General features: G+C 31.8%; 1 protein-coding gene across 1 annotated transcript; it reads left to right on the forward strand.

Moving 5' to 3' along the window:
* The first annotated feature begins 4,084 nt into the window (after positions 1 to 4,084).
* LOC131627565 (ribosome biogenesis protein BOP1 homolog) lies at positions 4,085 to 10,382 on the forward strand. Its single transcript, XM_058898409.1, has 18 exons — positions 4,085 to 4,333; positions 4,406 to 4,543; positions 4,648 to 4,731; positions 4,823 to 4,977; positions 5,057 to 5,174; positions 5,279 to 5,380; positions 5,511 to 5,667; positions 5,766 to 5,874; positions 5,946 to 6,048; positions 6,202 to 6,352; positions 6,434 to 6,566; positions 6,685 to 6,791; positions 7,388 to 7,458; positions 7,544 to 7,604; positions 8,101 to 8,328; positions 8,428 to 8,512; positions 9,206 to 9,384; positions 10,063 to 10,382. Exons 1-18 carry the CDS (start codon positions 4,190 to 4,192, stop codon positions 10,149 to 10,151), a joined length of 2,214 nt encoding a protein of 737 aa, XP_058754392.1. The 5' UTR covers positions 4,085 to 4,189; the 3' UTR covers positions 10,152 to 10,382.
* Positions 10,383 to 16,666: the final 6,284 nt, after the last annotated feature.

Genomic DNA, 16,666 nt, shown 5'->3' on the forward strand with positions numbered 1-16,666 from the left:
ATCTTTTCAAGAAATGTGTGATTAGTAAAGCTGTTTGGAATGAAGTTTTTTCATGACTAGAAATTGTGGTGGATGAGTGACATAGCTCCCTAGCAAATGTCATCTTTTCAAGAAATGTGTGATTAGTAAAGCTGTTTGGAATGAAGTTTTTTCATGACTAGAAATTGTGGTGGATGAGTGACATAGCTCCCTAGCAAATGTCATCTTTTCAAGAAATGTGTGATTAGTAAAGCTGTTTGGAATGAAGTTTTTTCATGACTAGAAATTGTGGTGGATGAGTGACATAGCTCCCTAGCAAATGTCATCTTTTCAAGAAATGTGTGATTAGTAAAGCTGTTTGGAATGAAGTTTTTTCATGACTAGAAATTGTGGTGGATGAGTGACATAGCTCCCTAGCAAATGTCATCTTTTCAAGAAATGTGTGATTAGTAAAGCTGTTTGGAATGAAGTTTTTTCATGACTAGAAATTGTGGTGGATGAGTGACATAGCTCCCTAGCAAATTATCTGTTACTATGTGCTCAAAGTTTAAGAGGAGATTTTCTAATAAATTATTTGGTTTGTATTGGGCATCAACTTGTTGGATTCTTTTGTTAAACCGAAAGGCTATTATTTTCAAGAGGAAGAGTGTGCTAACTTGGAGTTTGTAGATAGGATCAAAACTATTTCGTGAGATTGGTTTAATTGTTTTTCTTGTAACGATGACTTTCATTGTTGGAAGGATTGGAATTGTGATCTAGCTCGAGTACTAGCTTGTAAATTCTTGTAATTTTTGTCGAGGACTTTAGTCTTTTCTCTTACTTTTTCTTCTTGTGTTAAGGGTTCTACTAGCTTCTCAAAATAGTTGCTTATAAAACAAATAAGAATCTCTAAATTTTTATTAACATGTGAATTTAATTCATTAATTTAAAAAAATATACTATGAGAGAGACATCCTATCAATTTAATCTTATACCTTATATATAAAAGTTGTGAAGTCTCTTAACAACTTTTAGAGTCAAATTTTAAGATAATTTTTAATTATATCTTTTACTTATTTTTTTGTTATTTATTTTAATTATTTTTTATTAACATTATTTCCATCGCCTTTTTTTTTCAAACCCACGTCTTTTACCAAGTTAACTACCTATTTTTTTCATTAACTTAATTAAAAAAGAAAAATGTTATTTATATATTCCATTTCGTTTATCATTCATCAAAAGTAAAAACCCCACGTTTCAGTGGGAGGTTATAAAAGTATAAAAGTTCAAACCTTTCTAAGTTATCCATTAACACACTATGTATAAAACATTTTTTAATAAATGAGTTGTTTATGAGTTTTTTTATACATATTTCAAGTAGTGGTAAATTTCTCTCCTCAATCTTTTACTTTTTCAAATTTATAAATAATTGATGAGAACTTAACGTACCACACCTTAAGCTTTGTGAACACACAGGTATTCATATGATTCACGCATATGATACTGATATAAGAATAATTAGTTATTTTTTTAATTATTTATGTTATTAATACTTTTTATTTTGAAATTATTTTTTATTTAAGATACTAAAATTTTTAAGATAATATATAAAAAAAAATGCTATATATAAATGATGTAATCATTTTATTAATATATGTTATTAATTATAAATATTATTTTTAAATTAACGAGTGAATCTTAATTTTTTTTAAATGAGAATAAGTTTTTTTTCAAATATATTTTATAAATAATGTAAAAAAAGAGAGGCTAAATTATCTATTGTGTCCTTTAAATGATTTTAATTGTAACAAGTTAGTCATTTATGTTTTTTTTAGCTATATGTGGATTCTTTATGTTCACTAACGCCTGCATCGTTGACATTTTTTCTGCTTTATTTTGTTCTACTAATTTTATTTTAACTTCTAAAATTCATATTAAATCTGTTTTTTGTCAAAAAATTATGAAAAAATTCCTAAAAATATTTCTTCTCATTTTACACTTCATGTAATTTTATTTTCTATTTTACTATTTTTCTTTAATTTCTTAGTTTGCATGCATTTTAATTAGTTTAAAAATACTTTTATGCACTAAAAAAAATTCTAAAAGTTTTATTATATAATTCTATGATGGTCTCTGATCTATGTTAAGTGACATATCACTACCATTTATGTCACTTCAACATTTTTGGAAAGGATTTGGGAAAAAGAGCAACGATAGACATTAGTTAACATAAAAGACTAACAAGTAGCAAAAAAATATAAAGGACTATCTTGTTACAATTAAATAACTTAAAGGACTCTGAAGGTAATTTAGCCAAAAAAAATAATATTACATATAGAAAAATATACAATTCATCCAAATATTTTTATATATGAAAAAATTATATTTATGATCCATATATAAATCAAAATATATCTTTCTTTTAAACAAGAAACTCTTTTCGGTAAATCAATTTTGTTTTTTCCACATTCTTATTATATTTTTAAAACAAATGTGAAAAATTGAGCTATATAATATTGATGTAAACATTTCACTAATAGATGTTATTAATGAAATGTTTACAACAAAACAAAAATAATATTACATACAACAAAATATATATTTCAACCAAATATTTTTATATAGGGAAAATTATTTTATGATACATATATAGGTCAAAATATGTCTTTCTTTTTAAAATAATATATTTTTTTAAAACAATTTGTTTTTATTTATTACATTCTTACAATATTTATAAAAAAAAATACACATACCACACCAGTACCTAAGCAAACACATGGGTACTGATATGGTATGCGTATATGGTAATGATATTAAACTATTAATTTAAATATTGAATAATAATGGAATAAGTTTACTATTGATTTAACTATTTGAGTAAATAATATCAAACTAAAAATATTTATATATATTAATAGTTATATTGTTGATTCAAATATTTTTATTTATAAAATAAATTATAGAAACCGATTTATTATTATTTTTTAAAAATAATAAACTAATTTGGTTAGGAATAATTAATAAATTACTTTATTTTTCTTTATTTTATCACAATGCCTTATTTCTTCAAATTTGTAAATAACTGACGATAACTTAACATACCACACCAGTACCCGTGCAAATATACATGTACTATATAGTAATGTTGTTGTGTGTTTTTCATTCTTATTATATTTTAAAAATATATGCAAGTAACCACCAATACCCATACGAATGCACAAATGTCTAGACCAGAATTCATACGAATCCATGAGTTACTACATTTTTTTACAATTACATCAAATAAAAATAAAAATATTTAAAATAATGTATGAATTCAAACACGAGAGAAATGAGTTGTTTTATTTAATTATTTATGTTTCTAATATTTTTATTTTGAAATTATTTTTAACTTAAGATACAATATTCTTTAAGATAATATATGTAAAGTCCATTCAAATCTATTATTATTTGGTTCGGGTAACAAATTTGAAGTTTTAAACCCACAAACCCAACCCATTGACATGTCACTCTATTTTTATTTTATTCTATTTATAAATTATCTAACATAAATCTTAGAATGCAAATATATTTTTAAATATAGTTATAGTTTTTATTAATTGTAAAAGTCTAAGTCTAAAACAAATATGATAAATCAAATTTATTTATACAAAGAGAGATATAACTTACCTTTTAAATTATACTTTACACAATTTGTATATTTTTTTTGACTTGATTTGAATTGTAAAAGAATTTTTAGATATTAAATGATAAATTTTATTCAAATTAAATACAAAATTTCATGAATTTTTAAAATGTTTTAGTAAAATAAATGTGTTAATTAAATTAATATTTTATTTAGAATTTAAAATTTATATTTAGTGAGTGATTCAGGAACCCAACCCAACTCATTGATGAGTGAGTTGGTTTAATTCGGATTTTAGTCTTAAAATTACAGGTTGAACACTCGATCCAAATCAAAAACTATTGATTGGATCGGGTATTAGATCAAATTAGACCCAACTCAACCCGGAACACTCCCTAAGGAACACCCTGATTTTTTCAAAATCCCAACTTGCATATTTCCGGTTTTACTAATTGAACCGTCCGGTCCGGTTTATGAACACTGCTTAGGAAAACCCTTTCTTCTCTTATCCCAGTCAGCTGAAACTATACACTAAAACCCTAACCTTGTAAAAAAAAATTCCAAACCCCTAAACCCTAACTAACTGCATCTCCGCCACACCAATCAATGAAGGGTAAGGGGAAGAAATCGACAACGCCTCAATCCAGGGAGGCGAAGAAATCGACGGAAATGGACCTCAAAAACGAGGAGATCGAGAATCCACCGGAAGCACCAGTTCCATCCGATTCCGAAGAAGACTCTGATTATGAGGTATTCCATCTTCGAATTTTCACTGTATTCTCTTACTTATGCTAGAATCACACTCTATTCTGGTTGTTGCAGTATTCTGGAGATAGTGACTACGACGAGGACTCTTCAGAATCATTGGATTCTCAATCTGAATCTGCTGGTTCTGGTGAATTAGAAGAAGATGATAATGATAACTCCGGTGATTCAGAGGATGTAGAATCTCAAGATGAGGTCCGTTACTCTTTTCTCATTCACATACTACTGTATTAGCTAAAACTATGAGTACTTTATTGTTCTCCTTTTTCTATTAATATGCTTAAAGGAAATTATTGCAGGATGTTGTTAACTCGGACGGTGGAAGTGAGGGCTCTGATCTTCATCAGGGAGGAGGAGTTGAGAGTGATTCATCCGAGGATGAGGTATTCATCGCCATCATCACCATTTGCTGTAATTGGTTCCCATTTCTATTTCGGAGCTGATTTTGATTACATTGTCTTTCCTTTCTCGTAGGTGGCTCCCCGAAATACCATTGGAGATGTTCCTTTGAAGTGGTATGCCGATGAACCCCATATTGGATATGACATTACGGGAAAGAAGATTAAGAAGAAAGAAAGGGCAGACAAATTGGATTCCTTTCTTAAAAGTGTTGATGATTCTAAGAATTGGTTAGTTTCATATTTCTACTTACATCAACTTGCTCTCTAGAATACATCGTTGATTTGGTTTTATTCTTTGATTTCTTAGGCGGAAGATCTATGATGAGTACAATGATGAGGTAGTAGAGCTCACAAAAGATGAAATCAAGATGGTGCGCAGACTAATCAAGAATGGGGCACCACATCCCGACTTTGATCCATATCCGGTAAGTAACTTTCATTCTCATTTTTTAGCTCTTTATACTATCAAGTTTGAAACACATTTAGCATGCATAATTCCTTAATTTCATATCTCCTTTGTAACGTGCAGGCTTATGTTGATTGGTTCAAATGGGATGATGCCAAATTTCCAATGTCTAACGCACCAGAACCCAAACGAAGGTTTATTCCTTCAAAGTGGGAAGCTAAGAAGGTAATTGTCCGTCCCTTCATTTAATTTTTGCACAACCATAAAAGAAGTCAACTGGATGGAGATTATCATGGTTGGCCAACGAAAGCAAATTGATTTCTCTCATCAATAATCTATTTCCATGATTCTACAGGTTGTTCAGTATGTAAGAGCAATCCGCAAGGGATTAATAACTTTCGACAAACCAAAGGAAGTTGATGGTCCATTTCTCTTGTGGGAAGATGATTCTGGTTTGACTGAAAAATCAAATCATTTGACATACATTCCTGCACCAAAGCAGAAATTACCTGGTATTGAATGTGACTTTAATTTTGGAATTCAATATAATATTAATTTTTCCTTTGATTTGAGGTACATTTAGTGTTAATAACTTCAATTTGCTTCTCAGGCCATGATGAATCATATAATCCTCCTTTAGAGTATATTCCAACCCAAGAAGAGATTAATTCATATCAGTTGATGTTTGAAGAAGACCGCCCTAAGTTTATTCCAAAAAGGTATTGAGCTTCAAGGGTAAACATTTTTCGCTCCCTTTCATACAGTTGAACTAACAAATATTAATTGCCAGCTTTGCATCCATGAGAAGCATCCCTGCCTACGAGAATGCCATGAAGGAAGCTTTTGAACGCTGTTTAGACTTGTACTTGTGCCCCCGAATTCGAAAAAAACGTGTGAGTGAATACTTGTATCATAGGACTTTTGCTGTTTTTTTTTTTTGCCACTCAAATGCTATAATTTAATACTTTGCTTTAATTACATTAGTATTGTGTGTGTTTTGTAAATGGCATAATTAATTTATATTTTGTTTTTCTCCTTTGTTCCAGCTTAATATTGATCCTGAATCTTTAAAGCCAAAGCTTCCAAGTAAAAAGGATCTCAAACCTTACCCCGTTACATGCTATATTGAATTTAAAGGCCATGAAGGTGCAGTGACGTCAATTTCGATTGAAGCTTCAGGGCAGTGGATGGCTTCAGGTATGGATGTTGGTAACCTATTTTGGTTTCAATTACAAGATGATTGATGTGTGTATCCTCACTTTCTCGATGTTTGCATAGGTTCAAGTGATGGAACGGTCCGTGTCTGGGAGGTTGAAACAGGCCGATGTTTGAGACGGTGGGAGGTTGGCGAAGCTGTGAGCTGTGTTGCATGGAATCCTCTGTCCGATTTTCATATTTTGGCAGTCTCTGCGTAAGTCTCATTTCATTGACTACAATTTGTAGTTTTTTGTTTATAAAATCTACCAGTTTTCCTCTTTAACATACACATGGCTTGATTCTGAACATAAATGATTCTATCTGCCATTTAGGGGACAAGATGTACTTCTTCTTAACACTTGCTTGGGTGATGAAGAAGAACAGAAAAGGATTAAGGAGCTTCTCTCTGCAGAACCACCAAAAACATCAGATGACACTGGTCAGTGTTGTTGTTACTCTTTTTCTTTGGATGTAACATAAAAGTTGATCTAATATAAGGCTCTAAGATGTCCCAACTCCCACGTAAGCATATGTTTGGAGTATTCCTCTTGGTATAAGAAAGAATTCCAAAACTGGACAGACTTGAATTAACAAAGGAATGATTTCATTGAAAGATGGAGTAAGGATAAAAGATTAAAGATGATAGGATAGAATAGGAGAGAACCTCTCCTCAAGGGCTTGTGTTTCTTCTTCACACTAGAGAATACTCTATTCACAATTACTAATGTTCAAAGATACTCTCTGACCTCTGTTTTCTCCTTTTTATATACACAAACTCTCTACAACCATCTCAACTAACTAACTTCAACAAAACCTCTTAACTACTCTAATTTGCCTTTAGTCTATAATCCTAACTAACAGCATATATGGCCCCAACTAAACTTTAATTTTGAAAAAATACCGGCCAGTTAAGAATTTAAAGCTAACCGGCCACTGTGGAAGGACATTGACTTCATATTTGTTGGAACTCTTATGATATTTGATGTCTTCATGCTAGTTTGTTTTGTTGTTTCCTAACTACGCTTGTGATTGCAGGCGCAAAAGCACCTAGTGTAAGCTGGGTTAAAGATGATGAACATGAGGGTATAAGGTTAAAGCATTTAAAGGTATTTCCATGTCTCTATTTCTAGTTTGGTTTGCTTGTTGATAAACATTTAAAGGTATTTAACATTAGTGGATGTGTTCATGCAGGCTGTTACTGCTGTGGAATGGCATCGGAAAGGGGACTACTTTTCAACAGTGATGCCAAAAGATATCCTTTTTAAGTGACGTGTCAGCTTTAGCTTATATATATATACCTGTAGGGTTTATTAGTTGATAACAATAGTTATGTATTTCTAAGCAAGGATACTTGTTTATACAATAGTATTCTTACATCCATTTTTTCTGTTGAAAGGATAATAATACACATCAAGGCTCACATACGTATCATTGCACATGTATGTTACCGCGTCATACCTTACTGACAATCTTTATCTCTTTCAACACAGCACGAACCATCACTGACTTTTGACACATTAACTTCAATCACCATGAAGAGAAACATACATGGGGTGTTATTTCCATGTCATTCTGTTGATGCCTGTGTTGTGTGTGTGAATAGTTTATTCACAGACCTTGTAGAAATAGTGTATTAAACTGATCGGTTACCAACTTTAGCCGTTTTATTTTTTATCTTAAGGAAAGTTTAAGAGGTATAAATTATTATATTTAAGATTGACTCATTATTTCCTTAACATATTCTTTACGCGAGTCAAGATCAGTTCTCATACACCAGTTGTCCAAGAAAGCTACACAAAAACTTCCATTCAAGTTACGTGGAATTGCTGTTAGATCAACCTTCCATCCATCCCGTTCTATCTTCTTTATTTGTACACAAAAGAGTGTTCGTGTGTATGATTTATTGAAGTCCAAACTCATAAAAAAGCTTGATACCGGCCTCAAAGAAGCCTCGTCTATTTCAGTCCATCCTGGAGGTATCAATATTAGTTATGAAGAAATAAAATTGTTATCAGTTTTCTTGTCACAAATGCAGTAAATCGTTCATCACGTTTTTCTGTACACATGACATGCAGGTGATAATTTAATCGTGGGGAGCAAAGAAGGGAAGCTTTGTTGGTTTGACATGGACCTTTCGTCTAAACCATATAAAATTCTTAAGTAAGTATTTTCTTGTAGTTTATTGAAAATTATATTAAAACTCATGACGTTCTTTTGTGCCAGTCGCCATAGTGGTTTCCTGCACCCATACAGAGATTATATTATATCGTGTGTGCTATAGATCTTTGAGTGTTTGAAGTTGCTTTAAGGCAGAAACCTTTACAAAATTTATGCAAGATTTACGTGTGAGAAAGTTGTAGTAAAGTTTGACCTTTTAATTGTTGTCATTTGCCAAATTTTCTGGGTATATGCATGCTCAGCAGGCATCAATGTAATGAATGTCAATTTTTTGTTGATCTTTCATCATCGTTACAATTTTTTATTTTAAAAATCTACGTGCTGGTTTAGTTTATGCTTTTATTTTCTATTTTTATCCTTAATTACACAATTGTTTCCTTTTTTGCGCTGCTTCTGTTTCCACAGTTTTGTATAAGAAACCGTGTTTTTTTATTAGTTCATGTACAAACATTTGGAAAAAGGAGGAATCAAATGCTATGTAGTTCTCCTTTTGCCATTGTAGAGTCTAGGGAATGATTTATATCTATTGTATTTAGCCTTACTTGCATAATAAAAAGGCTCATCCATTATTCAACTTGAACCCCTGATCTTTCAGCAGAAGGTCACACAATTGGAACTAACCGATTATTGAAAATGAAAAGGTGTCGTATTTGTAATAATTTCATGTCATTGCAGGTGTCATCCAAAAGATATCAACAATGTGGTTTTTCATCGTTCATATCCCTTGTTTGCAACATGTTCAGATGATGGCACTGCATATGTTTTTCACGGAATGGTTTATTCTGATCTCAATCAAAATCCTCTTATTGTTCCTTTGGAAATTCTACGGGGCCATGCAAATTCAAATGGGAGAGGTGAGACTTCTGTTTGTGTTTTTGTTATCTTGGTTGAGACTTTGCAAATTGTCTGTTATTTAGAGTTTCTCTTCTTTATGAGTCTTGGGAAAACATATCGTGGTTGGAGATGAGTGTTGACTGTTGACTAAAGTTGAGATTCAATTTTGTGCAAAAAAAATTAAGTAGATGAGTTTCTTTTAACTACAAAATCAGTGCTGGATAGTCTTGTCTGCAGAGCATGTGATGCTACCTACTGCTCTGGTGGGTTGTTGTATAGATGATTCATTCATTACCATATTCAAATAATAGAATCAAGGAAAAATCCTCTGCAGATGGTTGTAGGACATGCAGTAAAATACCATCATAGAATACACAACGATAACATGTTTCTCTTGATCTTGCAAGGTTTAAAGCCATAAGTTCATGTATGATATATTGTGTTCTCTTCAATTTTATGCTCCGCAATACATCTTCCACTGACATGCTAACATTTGTACAGTGGTTAAGTTAGAGTTTAGACTTTGCTGTATGGGCTGACAAGATCTTTACATGTTTGATAAACCAACCAGAAGTATTTATGTTTGATGTATTGTGTCATCTTCAATTTTATTTTCCACAATACATTTTGTTTTATGTACACCATAACATTTGTACAAGGCATTCTTTTATTTCACCTTTTGGTTGTATGCATTGCAGGGATATTGGACTGTAAATTTCACCCCAGACAACCGTGGTTATTTACCGCCGGCGCTGATAAGTTGATCAAACTTTACTGTCACCACTAAGTCATGTTCTGCCAAACTCATGCATGATAGAATGACTATCTCCAGTTTTGTTCTCCAATTTTAAACAGAAAAGCTACTCCCCCAAATGAGCGGGTTTCACACTCTATATTGTCTGTTTTAAGGAACTTACTTGAATTTGTATTCTACACTTGTCTTTTTTAATCTTATGTTGAAATGTCAGGAATTTGTACTCCCACAATTAGGCATATCAAAGTAACGTTACGGATTTCATTTCCTGTATAACAAGACTGGCAAATTATTTGAATTAATTCATTGGTTCATGAAAAAAACAACAAACAATTCGAAAAATAAAGTTACACAACATTTAGTTTTTTAAAGTTGACATTAACTAAAAAATGTAACTTTTTAAAATTAGGTAATGTCATTTGAAATTGCTAAATCAGTTAAAATTAAGTTCATTTTAATTTTTACTTAGATTGAAGTTTGTATCTATTAATGTGAAATTGAATGATTTTGTGAGTAAAAATTTGGTTCTGAACAACTTTTTGTATATATGGCGAGGTATAATAAATAAAATTTATAGCAATTAATGTGACAGATAATGTATAGGAATTAAGTTGGTTTTACATATCAATAGGCGCATTTATTGTTTTTTCTCTCTCCTTTTTGCTTGTTGTCAAGTTGTGTTTTTTGTGTGGCTATGTTTATTTATTTTTTATAACATTTATTCTCCACTATTGAATGGTGTTAATTACTGTAATTTATTTTGTCTTGAAAAAAGTAAAATATATGAAGGTTATAAAATTGTTAGAATCAGTTAAATCTGAGTGGCACTTGATAATTCTTTCTAAAGGAAAAATATGGATTGAGAAAATAAAAAATGTGATAGAAACAACTAAGTTATGCAAACCTCATTTTTTGACAAATATGACTAGTGTACAATGTACATCTCATTGATCACATTCAATCAGTGAAACAATATTGTTATTGTAATTAAAAAAAAAAATCAATTTCATATTTAATTTTTTATATAAGAGTTAAAGATGAAAAACGTAATTTTTTTCTCAACATAATTATTTAAAACACAAAGTGAATTACAATCAAGGGAAAATACTTAGATGGACACAGCTATACCACCTGAATTTACACACAACCAATCACATTTTTTTATTAATTAAATAATAAAACTAAAATTATCTCTCTCCTCCATTATCACAACCACCCTCCATGTTGGCAATTAAAAACGAAATTAAATTTTAAATAAATTTAAATTCTCTCCCTTCTTATTGATTGTGCCTAAATATATGGATTTAGGTTCGTGTCCATGCAAAAATTACTCACAATCAAGAGTTACCAACGAAGTTATAATACATTGTTTATTTCTTATTTTGGTACAAGATATTATTTAATTATTATCCATATTGTCTACTTTAATATCTTTGAAGTAACTAGTAACTAACCCGTGCGTGTGCACGGGTTCTGGTATGTGACGCGCATTTCTTTCAGATATATATTTTTTAATAGAAAAATGTCTGGTACCAGTTAAAAAATAATAATTGAATGTATAGAAATATGTCTGGTACCCGTGAAAAAATAATAATTGAATGTATAGAAAAGTGTCTGGTACCTGTGAAAACCAATTCGTTTTAAATGTAAATTTTTTATTAGAAAAATATCTGGTATTTGTGAAAAAAATAATAATTGAATGTATAGAAAAATATATGGTACCTGTAAAAAAAATAATAATTGAATGCGTAGAAAAAATTTCTATACCTGTGAAAAAAATAATATGTGAATGTTTAGAAAAATGTTTGGTACCCGTAAAAAAATATTAATTAAATGTTTAAAAAAATATCTGGTACTCGTGAAAAAGTAATAATTGAATGTATAGAAAAATATCTAGTACCCGTGAAAATAATAATAATTGAATGTTTAGAAAAAAAAATTCATACCTGTAAAAAATAATAATTGAATATATAGAAAAATGTTCAATACCCGTGAAAAAATAATAATTGAATGTTTAGAAAAACGTCTGGTACCCGTGAAAAATAATAATTTTAATATATAGAAAAATGTCTGATACCCGTAAAAAAAATAATTAGATGTATAGAAAAATGTCTGGTACCCGTGAAACTGAAATAAATTGGATAACTGTTGAGTCTTATCTACTAATGTTTTTTATGCTAATGTTTTTTAAAATCTAAAAATATAAAAAAAAAAGTTAAATTTAAAAATAAACAATTTTTTAGTTGGTTTATAAAAAATAAATTATAGTTTTATTCTTAAATTTAAAAATTAAATTTTTTAGTTGGTTTATAAAAAAAATTAAATTTAAAAATAAACAATTTTTAGTTGGTTTATAAAAAATAAATCACAAAAGCTTTTTATATGATTTTGGAGAAATGATGAAAAGTATAAAACAATGTGCCCCTTTTTCCTGCAGGTACGCAACATTGGAAGCAATTCCCAACATGGTGTGTAAAGCATGGACATTTGGATGGGAAAAGCAATGAGTTATGCATAGGGTAAAGAAGTTATCGGAAACCGTGATGGTTTGTGACCGATGGTAGGTAAGTAGTATTTGTTTTATGGATAAAGTGTGAAATATGACACGATGGTTTTGATTATGACTTGAAAACCTTAAATTTATTTGCTGAAAAACAATTGTTGTTCATCTATATTAATGTGAGCCAAGTATTGATAGTTATGTAAGACATATGCATCTATTTTAACCAAGCGTGGTAGTGGATGGTAAGCACATCATGTGGGGATTTGTATTAACTTTCAAGTTGATAACTTATAGTTCTGTTTATTTACCAACTGTTAACAAACATTGTTCCTCTGTCATAAAAGGTTCAATTATGTGGCACCTCAAATTAGAGCCATGAAAAGAAGCATTTCATAATAGATATACATACCTGCAATTTGAATCAAGACAACATCTAAAATGCAATTAAGAATAAACATGAACACTGGTTATCATCAAAAAATTAAACATTCTAAACATTATATATACCACAAAGTAATTATGAGAGTTTATCCTTATGACAAATTCTACTTTTGTAACTGGAAACCAGCATCCCCCTGTGGAGTCTTGCATTCAAATAACCTGGGCAGGAATTCTAGAACCAATGCAGAAAAGGAAGTTATGAAAGTCTCCAGAAATAGCATCAACCAAAGTAGCAAGAGGATTGTTGGCACCACCATGAAAAAGCTTAGAAAGAAAAGCATAAAAGAACATGTTGGCTATGAAAAAAGAAAACTTCACAATCTCAGCAAGATAGGAATGAGAAAAGCTCATGTTTTTTATTACGAATGATTTTAGAAGAACACCAGAGCATACCCACATGAAAGATAGAGCAAAATCTGATACAAGCAACTTTTTTCTTCCCACGGTGACACTACCACCGCCTCCCTACTTTATCTTGCTGGTGCATGCTATGATTTGAAGTCTGAGACTGCTGATTTGAAAGAGTATGTTGTTGAAGTTGCTGCTGTTGTGCACTGATGCTCCACTGTTGTTGATGCTGCTGTTGTAGCAGAGCCAGTTTCAAGTACATATACAAAAATAAAAAACTTTCAAAAGATGCAAATTATGAATTGTTGCTTGAACAACAGGACTACATTTATTCAAGCATTGAAGAGCTTTTCTACAATTAGGATCCAGCATCTCACATCTTAGACACTGGTTTGAAGGGCTGAGTAAAGCTCAACCTAAATTCAAGTATGGTATCAAAGGCTATCCTATATATGCATTGAACCACTCGTTATCGGACCAGTTTTTATAGTTAAGTTAGATCAAAAGAAACTTTAAGAGAATTATTGGCAGCACAGAGCGAAGAGCTATACAAACCTGGCATGGAGGCCCCCATTAATGAAATCAACTTGCCCGGGTAACGGTAAACTATTAAATCCTTATCATCAAGCTTAGAGGCCAATTCTGCAGCCTCGACTGTTGAGATACATTAATTTATATCACCATATTTCTCCACTCTATTACGTAAAATCAAATATTTGTGAGTAATAACAAAGGTTGACGATGAAGAACAAATATCAGATCTATAATAATTAGTTCAAATCCTGCACTTTCTACAAAAGAAAGTTAATAACGAAACCTAATTTGAAAATGTCATACATAAACCTTTTCGAATCGGACCACCACCACACTCGTCGTCGGGAACCCATTTCCACCACCACCACACTAATCGTCGGTAACCCGTTGATGCCGCTACAAATCTGAATGTCAAAACATAAAAACCGATACAAATCAGAAATACATACAAAACCACAGACACAATAATGTCTAACTACTCAACAAAAAACCGATACAAATCGAAGAAATTTCATAAACAAAAAGTGACGGATCTGCAAATCCTAAGCCATGAAAGTGTCAGATCTGGAAACCCTAAGACATGAAAGTGTTCGAAACTATTGTAAATACGGTGGCTGCAGGAAGGTGAGATATTGAGAAGATGTGATATTTAGAATATGAGATTTGGAGTCTGTAGAAGATGAATGGCAGTTTGGTGAGAAATGAGGAGGGAGGAAAGCGGAAGTAGAAGGTAATAGACAGACTAACTTTTGAGAGGCATGGGAAAGAGTAGTCTGCAATGATAAGACAGATTGAGTAAAGCAAACAGTAACTTTGGGTTTCCAAGGAAGATTAAAAACGAAATGGGATTTGGCTTGCAAGAAAGATGGGTTAGTGGAAGAAAGCATAGAAAGAGTAGAAAGAGCAAGGAAATGCAAAGACAGCATCCACGTGGCGCAACAGATTTGCAAAGGAGCATTCTGGTACTTTCCAGAACATCAAACTTTCTTATATTGTAGATGACTAGCTATAGAGAAAACAGACACTAATTTATTTTTGGGTTAAATAAGTTTTTAGTCCCTGTAAATATGGCACTTTCCAGTTTTAGTCCCTACAAAAATTTCCTTCGAACTTTGGTCCCTGTAAGTTTTTCCGTCCCCATTAAGAGTCCCTCCCGTTAAATTCCACTAACGGAGGGTGACGTGTAACGCATACGTGGATATTATTTCTTTCTGATTTGCCAGCGTGGAAATGATAAGGGTTAAATCTCTTAAACAAAATCTCACCCACAGATTAAGTCTTTCTTTTTCACTCAAGCTCTCCTCTTTTCAACTGCAAACCCTAGATAACACTTCTCTCTTCCAACTTCCATCGTGGTCCCAACAACCCAGACAAGAAGAATCTTTGTGGTCCTAATACGAAGCATCTTGTGGTCCCAAAACGAAGCATCTTGTGGTCCCAAAACGAAGCATATTGGAGCTGAGTCGTTCGTTCTCTTTTGCGTGGACCAGGTATGTGAATGGTTCATCTTTCTTAGACTTTTTGCTATTTTCTAATCATAGTGGTTGTTAAACAAACATTAACTACTATAGGACAAAGATTTTGATTATTTAGTCGTATCTGTTGAGTACAGCATATGTACTTTATCTGTCGTTTTTTGTTGCCCTAGTTAGAAAATGAATTAAGTATTGTGTTTCCCTAGTTAGAAAATGAATTAAGTATTGTGTTGACCTAACAGGAAATGTCTAAGTTTAAAGTTATTTTCTACACAAGGGGCAAGTTTGTAAAAGACCCTGAACTGAAATACGATGGTGGGGACATGTATGCTTTTAGTGGTCAAGATAGTGACTATTGGTCTTTCTTTGAGGCCTGTGATTTAGTTAAGAGTATTGACCCTGAATTTGATTTTGAGATGGTTAAGATGTGGTGGAAACATGAAGCAGGATCATTTGAAGCTGATTTAAATCCATTCAGAGATGATGGAGATTCTGCTGAGTTGGCTGCTTATGCTGTTGGTCATGGAGCTGAAGTTGAGATATATTGTGAGCCAAAACCAGATGAAGGAGAGCTGACTTTTATGGAATCTGTTAGGCAAAAAGGGAAGGGTAAGGCTTGTGCATCAGAGAAGGAACCATTACATGAATGCAGTGGAGATTCAAGTGATGAGAGTATCAAGGATGTACACTTTGATGACAGTGAGGAAGAAAGGATGAATGGGTTTGAAGATGACTTTGAGGAACTAGTGGGTGTAGGTAAAACTAGTGAAGTCAGGAGTCCACCTGTTACAAACAATGCTGTCCCTAATGAAACAGACAATAACATATTTATTACAGATGAGATGGGCAAGGCACATGTAATTGAGGAGGAATACATGACAGATGAATTGGACAGTGGAGCTGATGATGATAGTGGTGATGACAGACCATGTGTTATAAGGTTCAATGCAGAAGAATCTTTCACAAAAGATTTTGTTTTTAAAGTTGGAATGGAGTTTCGTTCACTTAAGCAGTTTAAAGATGCTATACTAGAGCACAATGTTCTTAATGGGAGGGAAGTTAAGTTTGTAAAGAATGATGCCAATAGATGTAGGGTAGTATGTAAGGATAAGGAGAAGTGTGATTACACTGTGCTATGTAGTAGAGTCCTAACATCCACTACTTTTAGGATTAAAACCTTGTATTCTAAGCACAAGTGTGGAAGACAGTTCTTTAATAGATGTGCTAAAGCTGATTGGGTGGCTAAG

This window comes from Vicia villosa, linkage group LG1 (genome assembly GCF_029867415.1).
Source record: "Vicia villosa cultivar HV-30 ecotype Madison, WI linkage group LG1, Vvil1.0, whole genome shotgun sequence".
NCBI lineage: Eukaryota > Viridiplantae > Streptophyta > Magnoliopsida > Fabales > Fabaceae > Vicia > Vicia villosa.